The following is an 18345-nucleotide window of genomic DNA, read 5'->3' on the forward strand; positions in this document are numbered from 1 at the left end:
AAAGTTTTCAAGAACTTAAAGCTTTAAGTTTGAAGATTTTACTTGAAGTCAATAAAATGTTCTAACGTGCTAAAATGCTTAAGTTACTAACTTAATTTAACATGTTGCTAATATGTTTTAACACATTGTTAGTATGTTTGAACAAGTTGCTAACACGAATTAAGAGTTTGCTAGCATGTTTTTACATGTTGTTATGATAATCAGCACATTGCTAACATGATTTAACATGTTGCTAACATGAATTAGCATGTTGCTTGTTTGATTTAACAAATTTACATGATGGTAGGATGATTTAACACATTGCTAGCATGTGTTTGCATGTTGCTAACATGAATTAGCAAATTGTTAACAAGTTTCGACGCTGTTAGCATGATTTAACACATTGCTAGCAAGAGTTACCATGTTGTTAACATGATTTATCATGTTGCTAGCTTGATTTAGTATATATTAACATGTCGCTAGTATGATTTAGCACATCTCTAGCATGATTTAATACACTGCTTACATGATTAAGCACATTGTCCTAATATAGTCATTAAGCTTTGCTGGCCATAGACAGCTTAAATACACAATGTGTTGTTTTGGCAGTTTCTTTGTAATTAATGGTGAAATTTCTAATCTTTTTTTCAGTGTATAATATTTATTATTTATGAGAGTGACATATTTGACAAATATTTATTAGATGCACTGTAATAAATAATTATTTTAGGCTATGAGATGAATCAATGAAACATCACTGAATGTTTTTATAATAATATTAATGCATTTTATTTGATGGCGCCTGTCAAAACACCTAAGGTCACCTCACAAGCAAACAAACAAACAAACAAACAAATACAAAATACAAAATACAAAATCACTGCACAAGATTATTTTTTTTTTTATTAGTTTCTTCTAAAAAACATTAACAATATTTTATCTGACATGAACTGTAGTCACAATGCCACTTCTAAAAGCTTGAAGTATTTTTTTAGATATTAAATAATTCTGGAAAAAATAGGAATAATAATAATTCATAACAAATAATAAAAAACAAACATATAAAAAAGTAGAAACTCCTGTCTCAATTGTAAACACAAACTACCTAACTGTATATGCACTAGTTCAACATGCTGCATTAACAAATGAATATAAAAATAATTCAGGAAATTTATTAAACAAATAGAGTTCTATTGAAAAAACCCTTCTATATACATATATTTGATGTTTATTGTTAACTTTCATCACCTGTCTTTCTTTTGTAGTTTTTCATCACAGTTACAAGATACTTGGCAAAGGTTCTTCACACAAATGCAACAAACCTTCTCTACACAAATACACAAACTCATGCATCGTAAACTGGGCCATTCACACAGAATGCGTCTTTGCATCTAAAAACGCAAGACAAAGTGCTCAGGAATGGTTTTAAAGGTCCACTGAAGTGCTAGATGGTTATATCTAGTAAATGCAAATTGTGGATCACGCTAACTTAGCGATAACGTTAAGGCTAACATATTCATAATAAAAGCCAAAAAACTTCAATTTTGATTTCATGGGGACTTTAAAAAGCATAGCGCAGAATTCCTCCTCTGCCATGTTCCAACACAGCTGCCATGCCAACATGCTAGTGTAAACAAACCCTTGCAAAGCTTGCCCCGCCTCCGGGGTCTTCTGATTGGTCCACTGTTTTGGAACTGAAATTGATGAGCGGCGCTGCGTGTAAAAGTTGAAACTTTAAAAAGCAGCGCTCTACAGTCATATCACGTTTACATAGAAAGACAATGGAAAAGTAGCGCATTGGAATGTAAAAACGCATTCTGTGTGAACGGCCCCTAAGTGTGCATTCTTGTAGCACACTTGAGTCATGTATCTATAAACACTTCATAACGATTTCATGTACTTGTGTAGAGTGTTTCTGGGGTCAAAGAGATCTCAAAGCACTGTCAGCTCTTGGCTCTTCCGCCGCTTCGCTGGAGGCATTTGATAGCGCATGTGTTTCCAGAAGCTTCTGTTCCCCCGATTACTGGAGCTTTGCCTCCATTTGAGGATGCCTTTGGTGCGGCTGATGTAACGCAAAGATTCGGGCAGCAGAGCCTCTTCAACACCGTCCTCCACCTGCACCAGGATGACTTTCAGACCCTGCTTCACTAAAGCGTCATACAGACCCACCCGCTGCTCGTAAGCGGCCCATATTTGGTCAGAGGAAGTATTTGTTGCTTTCAGTTGCACATCACGGTCTAATATGGGGAGTTTATCAGGTAAAAGGCTCTTGGTGGCGTCAGTATGAGGCGACACACAGCTCTGTGATGTAAGAACAATGATCAGCCTTCTGCTTCGGCTCATTCTGTCAGCAATGACTTCATGCACCGCTGAAAAAGAGAGTCGATTAATGTAAAACGCTTGTTTTGAAGTATGATTGTGCTACAATAAACAGCCAAGGAAATATTTAGGCCTGAAGATTGAGGAATTTGAATTGCATTTAAAATGTCCATCCATTTGGATTAGACCGGGGTAATTATAGTTAACTAAAACTGAAATATCATTTATTATTTTACAATGAAATTCAATGAATTTTAAAAACAAAAAAATACTAAAACTTTAAAATTACAATGAAAATGGAAAATAAAAACTGATTCTAAATATGAATAAAAACTATAAGAGTACCTCAAAGATACTAAAATAACACTGGATTACAGAGTTTTAACAAACTAATATGATGCATATTTGTCAAACATAGATGTAATATTTCTGCATTCGAAATCATGGCATAGTTTATTACTAACATTATTAGCATCTATTTGATTTTATTTAAATAATCATTTTCAAAATGCATTAATTTAAACTGGTTAAACTCATCATAAATCTGTTCACGGTGAAAAAAAACAAACAAACATTTATTCCGTTAAAAAGTATGGAAATTACTACTACAGAAACCATTTATGCATGACTGACAAATTTGCATCACATTAAGTTTATTAGTTTATGTTAAAACTGTGTAATCCAAATGCAATTCAAATAGATAAATATTAATTTTAAATGTAAATATTTTTGGAGTGTTATGTTGCATAGACAATATACATTTTTACCATTAAGATTTTTCAGTGATTTAATTCAAACATGCCTTTTAATATTTTTTTACAGGTTTTTACTGTGTGTCATTAGAGCTGTGTTGGTGTGATCATGTGACAGGATGTTTACCTTCCCCAGGAAGTTCATCACGACCACTGATGAAGAGTTTATAACCATAAAGATCCTCCAGCACCACAGGAAGGAAATCCAATGCAAATGTCATCGCAGAAGTTGAGCTGAGCTGATCACCATGCAGGTAACTCACATACGCATCGTACGACTTGCCATCTTAAATAAAGCATGAGGAAAATCCACACTTACAAAAATAAAATAACAATAAAAATATAACAAGAATTATCACAATTTAAATATTTTTTATTAAATTATAAATAAATGTAAATATATATATATATATATAAAAAGAAATTCTATATAATCATGAAAATAAATTGGTAGTTGACGTATCAATGTGTCCTATGGTGTGACGAAAAAAAAAAAAAAAAAAACCTAAAAAAAACTCTCTCTCATGCTATTTGTAACTCTAAGAGTGAAGATACATTTTTCTCATGTTAGTTTTATGCAATTTTTTTTTCCCCCAACATTTTTGCTATGTCACACCATAGGACACAGTCCAATTTTTATTTGTCAACTGCCCAAATACTGATGATCAAGCTATGCTGTTTGGTGCACTCATTATTATTATTTATTTTTTGTATTATAAGGTAAAATCTAGACATGTTTAGGTAGTGTTTCTCAGCTTTGATACATATTTGTAATTGGTTTCTTGAAAAACATCACAATATTGGAATAGATGATACATGTTTGTCTCATAAAACGATGCAGGTTTGCAGTCAATATTATACTCTAAAATAATCTCCTCTAATGTGTTGATTTAGTAAAGAATGACAAATATCTATTAAAGCTGGGAAACATTGCCCAAACATGTCAAGTCATATTTTACAAAAATTAAGATTTTTGCATTGCAACATTATTTTCAGTTCATTTTATTCTCATAATATATATAAAACTCATAATCTCATAATTAATTGAAATGGTAACATACATTATGGTAGTATTTTTTTTACTATGTTTAATTTGGGCTGACTTAAAACAAAACTACTATATTTCAAATTACAAATAAAAAACCATTCAGATACCTTACTATAATGGAAATTTAATTTAATTTAATACAAATAAATAAATAATATATATTGTGATGTTTTTGTGAAATTGAAATTGTTTTGTGAAAGGCTAAGTATTTATAGGCACTTATAATCACTTAAAACTAAACTAATGACATGGTCATTGAAGTCAATCTACTTGAAAGCATCTCTACAGAGAACAGTCAATAAAATAAATGAATCTGAGATAAAAATACGTACCACTGCTTATGGCAGCAGACGAGCAAACAGCCCTGTAAGCCAGAACCAGATCGACTCTAAAGAGAAACGCAACAGCACACAGTAATAGGAGCAGAGCCACCAGACCAAGACCGATCCAGTAATAGCGCTCATTCTGACTCGCTGGAGAGAGAAAGACGAGAAAGCAGGTTAGAAAAGAGGAGACTTTAACTAATATTGTACAAGAGTACAAGATGAACTAGAGCCCACCTGGAATAAGAAAGACTTTTCCAAAATCTGAACCTGCTGCGTGTATAACCCAACAGGTGAGATTAGTGTATAAATATTCTTCTGTGACTTCTTGGATGTATAAAACAGAAAGCAAGTAATTCCGGTCACCCTCATTCACACTGATAAAAGGAAACACGCAAAAGCAAAGTGGTTAGTCACATCATTTATAAAGCACTCTCTTTCTCTTTCTATTATAGCCTATATATATATATATATAATGCATAAAATATTCATGCATTTCCTTTGTCCTTACATGCTTGAGCTGAAGTTCAGATCAAGAGATTCAGAGTCACTATACCAGAAAATAAAAGTTTCTTCTTCTCTGTTGTTCTTCCCAAGAAGAGCTTTGCAGTTCAGAGTGTAACTTTCACCTGTGGTGACATTATAACACAACGTTATTGCACTTTTCAAACACATACTTATGTAGGCCTAAACCAGGCTAGATCAGAATTGAAATTCCAATTCATTTCTTGAGCTTAACGGACAGTTCAGTCAAAACTTTTAAAAATTTAAAGAAATGAGGCCTTAAAACATATTGGGCAGTATATTTATTTGCAACAAAGCAAGAGAAACAGTATAAAATTGTCCATCGCTTGCATTGCACCCCATACATTATTAACCAAATTAAAAGTGTATATATATATATATATACACACAGTGCCCTCCAAAAGTATTGGAACAATAAAGACAAAATTGCTCTGTTGGCTGTGGAGTCAAGACATTTGCAAATATGATTAAAAGATGAATATGAGACAAAACTACAGAATGTCACATTTTATTATTGGGTGATTGAACATATATATGTTTTACCAAATAAAAAGAGCAGCACTTTTAGTGTTTCATCCCTCTATCTGATGTGAGCATAAGTATTGGAGCAGTTGCCTCACAGGTCTTTCTAAGTGATCAGCTGTGTCCTGTTGCATTAATTCTTCAGATATTAAAAGCAGGGAATGTGTCGTATCAGTTATATCCATTACTTCTGTATTCTGAATCTTGCATTCGATGATGACACACACAGACCAGGATGAAGATGAGGGAGCTGACTTTGAGAGAAAAGCAAGCAATTTGTATGCTAAAAGAAAAGAGGAAGTCAATTAGAGCTCTAGCAAAAACAAAGGGCATGGAGAAATCAAGAGTTTGGAAACCACCAGCGACACCAACAACCAACAACGACCTGATCGGCTGAGAAAACAACATTAGCTGATGACAGACAAATCATAAAAGCTGTGAAAATGAATCCTAAAAGACGTGTCTGTAAAATCACCAACAACTTCCAGAAAGCTGGGGTGATGCTCTGACAATCTACTGTCCTCAGGAGACTTTGACACAGAATTACAGATGCTACACAGCAAGATGCAAACCTCTGACCAGCACCAAAAATAGAAAGGCAAGATTAGAGTTGGCAAAAAAGCACAAAGGTGAGCCAGAAGAGTTTTGGAACTGTGTTTATGGACCGATGAGACAAAGATGAACCTTTATCTAAGTGATGGGAAAGCAAAAATGTGGAGAAAAAAGGGAACTGCAATGATCCCAAGCATACAGCCTCATCTGTAAAGCATGGTGGAGGTGGTGTCATGGCATGGGCATGCATGGCTGCCTCTGGAACAGGCCCTCTCAACTTTACTGATGACTTAATGTATGATGACAGTAGCAGAATGAATTTGGAAGGGTACAAAACCATCTTGCCTACCAATATTCAAGAAAATGCCACCAGATTCATTGGAAAGTACTTCATATTGCATCAGGACAATGACCCAAAACACCCTGCCAGTTCAGTCAAGGAATTTATAAGAGCAAAGAAATGGAAAGTCTTAGATTTCCCAAGTCAATCTTTTTAAATCTGATTGAACATGAGTTTCAGCAGCTGAAGAGGAGAGTAAAGGCAGAAACTCCCCAAAACAAGCAACAATTGGAATTGACTGCATTAAAGGCTGGGAAAAGTCTTTCAAAGAGTCTGGTGATGTCTATGGGTCACAGACTCACTGCTGTGATTGTGTGCAAGGGTATCTTTTAATCATATTTGCAAATGTCTTGACTCCACAGTCAACAGAGCAATTTCTTTACTGTTCCAATACTTATGGAGGGAACTGTATACACACACACACACACACACACATATACACAAACAAACTCATCTACGTCTTTGATATTGTGAGCATAAGGAGAATGTTGGCAAATTTTCATTTTTGAATGAACTATTCCTATAAAACACAAACTAACACTAATGTACATATAAAGCAGCAGAAGAGGAGTTAAAATATCCTCATTATCACTCACCAAGTGTTACTTTTTTTGTTTCATCTTTTGGATAGATGATTTCAGGCTGTGTCACCACTGTTAACAAAACACATTTATCACAATATCGATCAAGCCACAGAAACTCTGAACATTTTCACTTTAGCTCTACTGCCATCTCTTGCTCCAAAGTGGATTTATTTATTTTCTAAAGCATTTATTTCTTTTTAAAAACCATATCTTTATTGCAAAATTATATTAGTTAATTTCTTAATAGGACAGACTTGCAAAACACAATATTTATTTGAATTGTCTTCATAGTGCTAAAATGTAGTTCACTAGATGTTGGATCCTCAATGGATTCCAAGCAGTGTTATTTTAGTATAACTGAGACATTATTATAATTTTATTAATATTTAGAATTAGTTTTTATATTTTTCGTTTTCATTTCAGTTAAAATTGTAATAATTTTGTGGTGTGGTTTTTGTTATTTTTATTAGTTTTGTTTTTTTTAGCATGTCTGTAATTTATTTATTTATTTTTTCCAGTTTTCAGTTTTCCTTATTTAGAACACCAAGTTAAACTAAACGAAAAGAGGAAAAGCTGAAATAAAATAAGTTTGTTTATATACACTATTTAACATTTTAAGTGCACTGGATCAAAACCTTTAATCAAAGTTGTGCTAAAACCTAAAACAATCATGTAAGTAACGTACAAAGATGTATCTTTTTAGCTTTTGTGCCATAGGGTATTGCCCAAGTAATGGCCTTGTCCTTTTTGTTCCCCTAGAGTATAATAATAATAGACTGTAATAGTAGTTATGCAGCTCTATAGGCCTCTGGAGTCCTTCCAGATTTTGAATAGTCACTTACCGTAATCCTCAGGGTGACTGTAGATTTCTGTAGTCTGGGCAGCAGAGTAATTTTGCCCTCTAAATGTAAAGCTCACAAAGCATGTATACTTTCCAACCATGTCTCGGGATCTGTTTATTGGGAAAACCTTACTGTTTGTCACATTGAGTGGGTGGCAGTTCTAAAGAGAGAAAAACAAACTGTTTAGCAGACAAAACAATTACAGTGTACACGTACAGACATGCACAGATTTAGGAGTAACAATGTTTAAATGTGAAAGTGAATGCTTTAAGTTATAATTGCATGCATGTAAGGAACTCCAAAACCTTGACATATTGATGACTTTAGCAATGTTTAGGTGTCTTGCAGAAGAACAAAACTTGTCTGATGTTTGCCATTTTTATGAAAGTAATGTTAACCACAGGATAAGCATTAAAGGAAGAGTTTACCCAAAAATGAAAATTTATGGTAATACTCATTCTCAGGCCATCCAAGATGTGATTTTGTTTGTTCATCATTTTTGGAGAAATGTAGCATTGTAGCATCACATCACTTGCTCACCAATCCTCAGCAGTGAATGGGTGCCGTCAGAATGAGAATCCAAACAGCTGATAAAAACATCACAATAATCCACAAGTAATCCACACCACTCCAGTCCATCAGTTAACATCTACTGAAGCCAAAAGTGCATATTCAGTTATCAGACACGACTGGAACTTCAAATGGGACTGGCTTCTATGGTCAGATGAAAGTAAAAAATGAGCTTTTTAGCAGCAAACACTCAAGATGGGTTTGGTGGACACAGGGATGAAAAGTACCCCATGTGTACAATGAAATATACTGCTGTATTTGTGATGTTGTGGGCCTATATTTCTGCTGGAGGTCCTGGACATCTTGTTTAGACACATGGCATCATGGATTCTATCAAATACCAACAGATAAAAATCAATAAGTGACTGACTCTGTTAGAAATCTGATAATGGGCCATGTTTGGATCTTCCAACCGGACAATAATCCAAACACAAACCTCAAAAACAACACAAAAATGGGTCACTGAGCACAAAACCAAGCTTCTGCTGGCCATTCCAGTCCTCTGACCTGAACCCTGTAGAAAATGAGTGAGGTGAACTGAAGAGAAGAAGCACCGTCATGGAGCTGAGAATCTGAAGGATCTGGAGTGATTCTGGATGAAGGAATGGTCTCTGATCTCTTGTCAGGTGTTCTCTAACCTCATCAGGCATTATAGGAGATAATTTAGAGCTGTTAAACTGACAAATGCTGGTTTCAAAGAGTATTGAATAAAAGGGTGATGTTAATTGTGGCCAATGTGTATTAGAGAAAAACATTTATTTCATAATGATATTTCCCCCCATTCTAAATTCTTATTATCCAATGAAAGGTTAGATTTTTGTGAATTGTTTAAATAAAAAATCAAAAGGATTAACAATGCAGATTAATTTTCGAAGCCTTCTTTGATCATATTTATCAAGGGTGCCAATAATTCTGACCACAACTGTATATATATATAATATCCACAGCAGACCACTTTATTAACTCCATAAAAAGCCTATTTTTATGTGCTAAGACCATCAACATGCCTAAAAGCGCTTGTAAATATGAGGATATGGCAACACTGCAAGACAGCACTCTCTAAAGCAGCCTATCAGGCCTATCAGGAAAGGGAAAGGGAAGTGGTGTGTGGCCAAGTATGGTGACCCATACTCGGAATTTGTGCTCTGCATTTAACCCATCCAACGTGCACACACACAGCAGTGAACATACACTACTGTATGTGGGCACTGCGGCGCCCGGGGAGCAGTTGGGGGTTTGGTGCCTTGCTCAAGGGTCTCACCTCAGTCGTGGTATTGAGGGTGGAGAGAGTGTTGGTTATTCACTCCCCCCACCTACAATCCCTGCCGGACCTGAGACTCGAACCCACAACCTTCAGGTTACAAGTCCAACTCTCTATACCACGACTGCCCTGTGGTAGTTTAGTTAAAATCGACAGACATAAAGAGTCCTTAGCCCAAAAAACGGCAGATACCAAATGGCTAAATTCTTCTTCACTCCTGCAAGATGGCAAAATGTTGCTATAGTTACAAATGTGGGAGTGTCTGCTGTTCTGTACACACATGGAACGATAATTTATGGGACTCACTCGCGCATTTAAATGTTGTTGTCACTCCTGAAACTTGTAGTGTGTACAGTATGTGGCCAAAGGGATTTAGGTTACACTGACAAAATTTGGTGTTGATCTAAATAAATTTCTAGGAGGAGTTTGTTTAAATAACGCCTGAACATGGCAAAAACGGCACAAAACTTACTTAGAAAATTAAAAATAACAGACTTCCTGTTGGGTTTTGGACTTCGTACCGGGGGACTTTTTGTAGGTATTGGTGTGTTACATGTGTCTACCGAATTTTGTACATGTATCTGAAACATAGCTCGAGGGGCACTTCGTTGAAATTTTATAGGTGGCGCTATTGAGCCATTTTGCCATGAGTTTGTCATGAGTCATGTCATGTCATGAGTTTTCGAGCATGTCTAGGCCCTCAAAAATGCGATTCATTTTGGAGAAGAAGAAGAAACTGAGCAATTCCAATAGGGTCCTCGCACCACTAGGGCCCCAATCAAGATGCTTTTAGATTTAAACTGTCGCTTACAGCTCCTGTTGTCTCTCACATCAAAATGGTACCCGCATATTGGTTTAGAGCTGTTTTGGCTTGCAAACAGTGCTGGATCTGTGCAGATTTCTCTCCTGAGGAAGCATTATTATGGATTATGGACTCATAGTTTAACCAGAAGCAATGGTTTGAAGTTAAAGACGTCTTAATGATGGATTTGTTTCTTACAAACATGCAGCTTTTGTCTTCTCCAGATGTTAACTGATGGACTGGAGTGGTGTGGATTATTGAGATGTTTTTATCAGCTGTTTGGACTCTCATTCTGACGGCACCCATTCACTGCAGAGCATCCATTGGTGAGCAAGTGATGCAATGCTACATTTCAACAAATCTGATGAAGAAACAAACTCATCTACATCTTGGATGGTCTGAGGGTGAGAACATTTCCAGCAAATTTTCATTGTTTTGCATGAACTATTCCTTTAAAGTCAGTAAATTGTTTAGTCATTTTTAGCATGTCGGTCTTGTGCAGTAGTTGTTGAGTTCAGTTCTGTTTACGATTGTGTCTTACATTTCTCCAGGTCACTTGAGCCTGAGGGTCTACCTCAAAGATATGAGGAAGCAAACAAGTGATTTCCTTTGTGCTCATTACTTCGTCTTTTCTGTTCACACAGGGGCATGTTTTATTCTCAACGGAGACGTCAAATACTGTTTCCCAGGTTGCATTACCTTTTCTGCCATATAGAACAACAATTGGGATGAAAGACCGGCAATGAGGGAATACTGAACACAAAACATACAATACAAAGGTGCATTTCGTAACATTTTTCTTGAAGCCTTTATATTTATAAAGGTATTCATGTATGCATTAGATATTTACATAAATTATTGTAACCAAAGATGAATTCATTAAAATATTGAGGAGTTCTTGTAACATGTTTTAATGCATTATATTTGCTGAAAGTGCAATAATGAATAGATAAGTATTATAATTGTGGTTACAACTAGCAATGAGATCATGCAATGTATTATAACTACAGTGCAAAACTAATGCATTAAAAATACTTTTATAGTGCATTACATATAAAGCACAGTGTTACCGTGATTTTAATTTATGTTTGCATCCTTATGCTCTACACCTCATTTTGCATATTTTGATCTGAAGTAGCTTGCATTTCACAACATTTTTTTCACAATAAGTATCCAAAAATTATCCAAAGTATTTCAGAAATGAAATTTCCTTTAGAAATAAAGCAACATTGTACAATGAATCATACTGAAGCTTCAGAACTTCCTTCCTAGTGAAAACTAAACTGCATAAACAGCTTGTTCTCTAGGCATGTAACGATGTATTCGTACCGAAAATTTCCGGTATGGGTCTTTCGGTCGGTACGCATGTGTATGCAATAGTATTATAGTAATGTAAAAGGGCTTGATCAGAAGTTGAGGATTTTTTCCTCCTGCTATACCAAAACCGTGACGTCAAAACCGAGGTAGTACCGAACCGTCATGTTTGTGTACTGTTACACCCCTATTCTGAACAGATTGTTTAATCGTTTAACCATCTGAACTTAAACATCAACGCCAACTATTCAGTGTCAACATTAGAAACAAGATTTGTTTTGAACAAGAATACTGATAATTGTGGTTATTTAATTTCAGACTCGTTAATGCTGTGTTAAAAATACATTCCATTTTGAATGACCAAATAAGCATTTTCAACATTCTAGGTGGACCACAGCGGGACAAAAAGATACTTGAACATGATTTGAATATATGAACTTGAACATATGTGTCAAAACTAAACAACTTTGTGAATTGCATCATACCTGCTGAGACAGGAGTAGGATGCGCTGTGGGAGAGGTTAGCAGGTAGAAACCATAGCGCGTTTCCATGAATGTCTATTCCGCTGATGCTTTCCAGACTCTGATCAGGAACAAGACTCCAGCTCACGCTCACATTCTGCATTTCATGGTCTTCATTGCACTCAAGCTTAAATGCAAGACCAGCACCGATGGCATATGATCTGCGATTTATGATGCGCATCTCACTCCCTTGAAGAGGAAACATTTAAATACATTTAGCTAGTATGGAACTAATTACTGTTTCAAAGTTTCTCTTTTACACTTTGTCATTAAATTTGACCTGTTTAGTGACAACTGTCATTTAAAAAAATAAAATAAATCAGGGTAAGAGCAAATGTACCTAAATAATGCATTCAACAACATTTAAGAGGCAGGTTCTACACTGAATACAATACTCTTAAAGTATGTAATTTCAGACACAGCTATTATTTTGCATTTGATACAGAAAAGACAGTGCATCTTTAAACAAGTTTTTTTTTTAACAAAATGTTTTTGCATTTTGTAAATACATAAAACAGTGCTTTTATATGCGCGATTTATGTGCACCGATTATACCCAATAATACGCGAGCGAATGATCTCCGGTTACTGTTGCATCCTGGGTGAACGCGACTCGTATTCGCAAGTGTCTGAGCATACCCTGATATATAGCTTCTAAATCGTTTGCACACTGCACCTTTAACGCATTTAAAAAAAATGGTTTCTATATATATTTCTATAGACAGTGCGTTTACATGCGATTTTGCACCGATTATGAAAAATACGTGCGATCAATCCGGTTGCTATTGTTAACGTGACGTGTTTTTTTTTTTTATCAAATCTGACCTTTGTAGCTTCTAAAACGTTGAAAAACACATTTGAAAGGAAAGTATTATTAACGACGCATTATTGTGCCATCCCAAAGAGGCACAAAATCACTTTCACAGACTTTTTCATTAACTGTTCCCTCCTGGTGGAATGACCTGCACAACTCAATCCCAGCAGCTGAATCCTTAGCCATCTTCAAGAAATGGCTAAAAAAACACATCTCTTCCATATTTATTTGACCCTAGCTCTAACTCTAACACTCTCTATTCTAATTCTATTTTATCTATCTGTCTTCTTTTTATAAAAAATTTTTTTCTCAGAATTCTTACTTTTTTCTCAGAATTCTGACTTTTTTTCAGAATTCTTACTTTTTTTTCTCAGAATTCTTACTTTTTTCAGAATTCTTTTTTCTCAGAATTCTTACTTTTTTTTCAGAATTCTTACTTTTTTTCCTCAGAATTCTGAGATTCTATTTTCAGTTCAGTGTTCAGTATTAGAATTAAAGCTATTCATGAATCTTGTGGTACATGTTTTGATAGACCTGTACCGTTTCCCAGATGGCAACAGTTCAAATAAGTTATGTGCAGGGTGAGACAAGTGAGACAAATAAACAAAAATGAGTCATTTTTATGTTTGTTCAAAAATCATATTCGGACGCAACATTCATCTAGTTCAATATATAGTTCATCTATAGCAAACTGAACAAAGCACTGCAAAGCTTTACACGGAGAGTGGTTTAATGGTGCGAGAAAGTCACAGTTGTGAGATATAAACTCGCAATTGCGAGAATTTTTTTTTTTACGAACAAAAATCATAAAAATGACTCATTATTGTTTATTTCTGTGTTTTGCGCTCGTGTTGGACAGTACCATTACCGCCAGGCTTTCAGACACAACATGCTTCATTTCTTTATAGTTCTGAGTTTGAGGCAGCTTCTATCGTGTTATTTTAATAACAGCTGTCAAGTAAAGCGCGTATATTGTAACTCGAGAGTGGATATATATGAATTTCCTTCACTCTCGCACGCGCGCTTTCATCTCTATGTTCTTCCTATAGAATTATCTCATCTCCTGTATTTAATGTAAGATATCGACCAAGGAAGACATCCCCGATGAAAATTATAAATAAAGGATTCATTATTTTTAAATAAGTTTTTATTATTATTATTATTTAGTCAATTATATATGAAGAGTTCAGATGCAAAAGCCTCTAAGTGCCATCTGAAATTTTCTTCTAAAATTAGCATTTTTCGTTTATGTTCAGTTATTTCACTTTAATGACAATGAAAAGAGCCTGTACCTGAGAAAAATGCTCATTTTAGAAGAAAATTTCAGATGGCACTTGCATCTGAACTCTTCATATATAGGTCTATATAATATATATATATACTTCTGTGATTAAATATTGTTGCTATAGACAATAATAATGTAAGTTGGTCTCGTTCTGGTTGCAGTTCTGGCTGTAAACTAGTGTAAAATCTAAGAAGCATATTCAGGAAAACGTTTATGAAAATATCCAAACACAGGAAGCCTATATTCCAGATAAATGCCATCTAATTCAGGGGTGCAAAATTCAGTTCCGACCACAGGACCACAGCCCTGCAGAGTTTAGTTCCAACCCTGCTCAATAACACTGTTGTTGTTTGTTTTTTTATTCAGATTTATAGCTGAACCGTGTGCATTTGGGTTGATGCTAAACTTTGCAATATAAAACGAGTTAGGCTATTATTATAGTATTATAGGACTGTTATGGCTAGATGAAATAAAGCATGAGCAGGCCTAGTGATGGTATAATCAGTAACAACATCTACTCGTAAATCACTCAGAAAAGTTCTGGGATAGTCAGATTCTGCTGTATCAGCACATAAAGGGATTTCTGGAAATAAAGCTGCCGATGAGCTATCAATAATAGTGTTACAATAACTTACTTTTACTTTTACTTTTAGTCATTTAGCAGACGCTTTTGTCCAAAGCGACTTACAAATAAGAAAAACTCAAACTAAAAGTTACAACTCTATAAATACTATATACCCACATATTTAAGAAAATAAAGAAATGAAATAAAATTGACATTAATACACTCTTGACAGCTGTTATTAAGATAACGCGATAGAAGCTGCCTCAAACGCAGAACTGTAAAGAAATGAAGCATGTTGTGTCTGAAAGCCCGGCGGTAATGGTACTGTCCAACACGAGCACAAAACACAGAAATAAACAATAATGAGTCATGTTTGTTCAAAAATCATATTCGGACGCAACATTCATCTAGTTCAATATATAGTTCATCTATAGCAAACTGAACAAAGCACTGCAAAGCTTTACACGCAGAGTGGTTTAATGGAGCGAGAAAGTCACAGTTGTGAGATATAAACTCGCAATTACCTTGTTTTATTTTTTATTCATTGGCGGAAACGGGCTTCCATACATATGAACTCAGTGACCAGTGATAAAAAAACATATTTATGCTCAGTTTTTCACTTTTGAAAAAGCATCACCTTTATTAGGCGAATTCTTTCCCGTTGTTTGAACGCTATAGAGCGACCATAAACGTTTCACAGCCTATATATAGATAAATACAAGTTATTTCCTCATGTCACCAACATAACAATAGACAAAGCCAAGACAACAATCAGCGACGTGGAAATGATCTCTTACCTGCAATCCAAAGAGCTGAGAGTAAAATCCATCGAAAATAAATCATCTCGGGTGATCGCGACAGCAGGTCTAAAGCGCTTTCCTGGAAACGACATGAAACACTCATCATCATTTTCTTCATAAGCTATAAAAGAGCGTCAAACAAAAACGCACCCAGACTTCATTCCTCGTGACAGACTGGGATACGAAACAAAACAACTCATATTTCCCGTTTTCATAGAGAAACGTGTCGAAGCAAGGTCGCTTATCATTTGGCACGCAACAATTTCTGTGCAAGTATAAGTTTTTTAAGCTTAAACTTCAAATTGATGCTTACATGACGTATTATCGGGTATTCCACACTAAAATGTTGTGGGCAGATGTTAATTAATGGTCCTTCAAGCAAAGCATGACGGGTTTTCCCCAAAGAAAATCGGTTGTGTGGAACAAGTTAGAAGTTATAATATTAAAGAAACACAAATATATTTGCTTACTAGGAATAAAACAAAATAACTCAAATGCGGTGACCACAGTAGCAGAAGAGCAGTCTTACCTCGTGAAGATGGGCAAGCAGTATGATTTCAACACTTCTGTGTCGCCTTCTCGGAATTTCTAAGACAGACTAAAAGACAACACACTGCCTTTCATGTGAACACTGCGGTTTCGTCTTAATGCTGCTCTTGAAGGGAACAGCATTCCACCCACTGACTGATGACATCAGTGGATCCACAAGGTAGTGTCCCCATCAGAATGTACAGAAGCTGTCACTGGGACAGTACCACTGATATATATATATATATAGGCTATATAGATCATTGTAAGTAGCCTACTCTATCAAAAGGTGCACCTTTGTAGCATATTTACATGTGAAGGGTGCATTTTAGAATCTTAAAAAGTGTACTGCTCCAGTCAGCTATTGATCCTTTTTTTTCTGAGCTGGATGAGATACTAAAATCACCATTTAAAATAACTTATAAATATATTCTGATTGGTTTGTCTCTTCAACAATGAGATTCATCTTCATGACATTTTTGGTTAAAAACAAAAGGACAAACAAAGGTTTTGTATGTCAGTTTCAAATATTTCTGAAATATTATTATACTTATAAAATATTATAAGTGCAGTATTAATTTTAAACCAAACATCTTTGGTTTCGTTCTTTGTTTTGTAATTAATCATCAGTTTATAGGCTGAGTCCTCAATTTCACTTCTATGTTACTTTGGTAAAAGATTGATCTTTATGACATTTTTGGTGGGAAACAAAAGAACAAACTGAGGTTTTGTATGTTGATTTCAAAACATCTTTAAAACTTTTTGAAATTGTATTTTTTTGTAAATTCAGTCTTGTAATATCTGTTGGGCAACAAGTGTAATTTTTGGTGTATGTGTAATTTTAAATATCAAATCTCAACCAAGTAATCAAAAGGGTAAATGCATATACAAAATTGGTGATATGACCACAAATATTTGAAGAGTTCATTTTAAATAGGCCTTGTTTTTATGACCTTTTATTACCTGCAACATTTATAAGTGGGGGTTAGTTACTGTTGCTAAGTCTGACAAGCCATGCTGCTCTCACGCCACACATCGTGTTCTCATGCAGTGTAAAATACAACTGGAAACTGACAGACAAGACAGACCAGGTTACTTTTGGTATGAAACAAAGTCTCAGCTTTCAAATTTGGTCATTTCTTAAGAAATTCAAACACAAAATACCATTTTGTGGCTCTTTATGTGCTGTGACAGATCGCCTAGCACCTCATTTCAAGCAGCACATAAACCGATCATCTATTCCTCTTACTAGTTATAGCATGAAATAAACACGAATGAACATCAGAAGTTATCTTGTTTCAAACGCGGAAAGACATCAATACACACCATTTTTTAAAGTTCAAGTCCACCAACATTTATCTACTCTTCTGTCTGGTTTGTTTGTCAGACAGAAGTGGCAGATTCAGCATTATGACTGGTCAGATTGCCTGCCAATCAAACTTCCTTTCTTCAATTTGAATTTTATTTTGTTCTGAAATGTTTAATAATTTAAAAGTGCCTTTAAAGTTGTTAACTTTGTCTTTAAATGAAACTTTTAAGAAGTCATCCATCCATTCATTCCATTTTCCAAACTGTGTTGTCCTTATAGGGTCAAAGAAGCTGGATCCTGAGCCAGGAGACCCATTTTTTTGGAAAGCGACTGTTCCCAAGCATGCACCACAGCCTGAAATTTATGTACATATTTAAGTTGGACCCATCACTGTCATGCACTCACTTAAACACACCGCAAGTAAAAACTGGCCCAACTCACCCCACTCTCTATGGCAACAATCAACATTAAAAGCTTTGCATTTTTCCCCCACATTCACTCATTAATAAAAAGCTGCTGATCAGATACAATATGGTTTTAGATTCAAAATATTAAGTTATGATTGTTTTATAAAGCAAGGATTTCTCAAGTCCAAACATGTTAATGTAAAAATCATATATCATAAACAGATCCCCCCTCATAATTTGTTTATTAATCTGAGATTTTATATTAATATATACATTGTCTATTATAGACAGTCCTACATACATACAGTGCATGCATAATGACAAATGAACAGTATGTATCCCACAACAAAATCATAAGAAATCTGTTTTTATATACATAATTA

General features: G+C 35.0%; 1 protein-coding gene across 2 annotated transcripts; it reads right to left on the minus strand.

Annotated features, from left to right (window-relative positions):
• Window positions 1-748: 748 nt before the first annotated feature.
• Window positions 749-16399, minus strand: il1rl2 (interleukin 1 receptor-like 2). 2 transcript variants are annotated; one of them, XM_079428672.1, is made up of 11 exons: window positions 16248-16399; window positions 15716-15797; window positions 12219-12444; window positions 10961-11123; window positions 7787-7946; window positions 6957-7013; window positions 4933-5050; window positions 4659-4798; window positions 4431-4571; window positions 3178-3336; window positions 749-2348 (listed from the first exon to the last, which is right to left on the minus strand). In XM_079428672.1, exons 2-11 carry the CDS (start codon window positions 15759-15761, stop codon window positions 1912-1914), a joined length of 1647 nt encoding a protein of 548 aa, XP_079284798.1. In that variant the 5' UTR covers window positions 15762-15797; window positions 16248-16399; the 3' UTR covers window positions 749-1911. The 2 variants fall into 2 exon arrangements, with proteins under 2 accessions (XP_079284798.1, XP_079284797.1); XM_079428671.1 differs by lacking the exon at window positions 16248-16399 and having other exon boundaries at window positions 15716-15889.
• Window positions 16400-18345: the final 1946 nt, after the last annotated feature.

Source organism: Barbus barbus (assembly GCF_936440315.1).
Source record: "Barbus barbus genome assembly, chromosome: 11".
Lineage (NCBI taxonomy): Eukaryota > Metazoa > Chordata > Actinopteri > Cypriniformes > Cyprinidae > Barbus > Barbus barbus.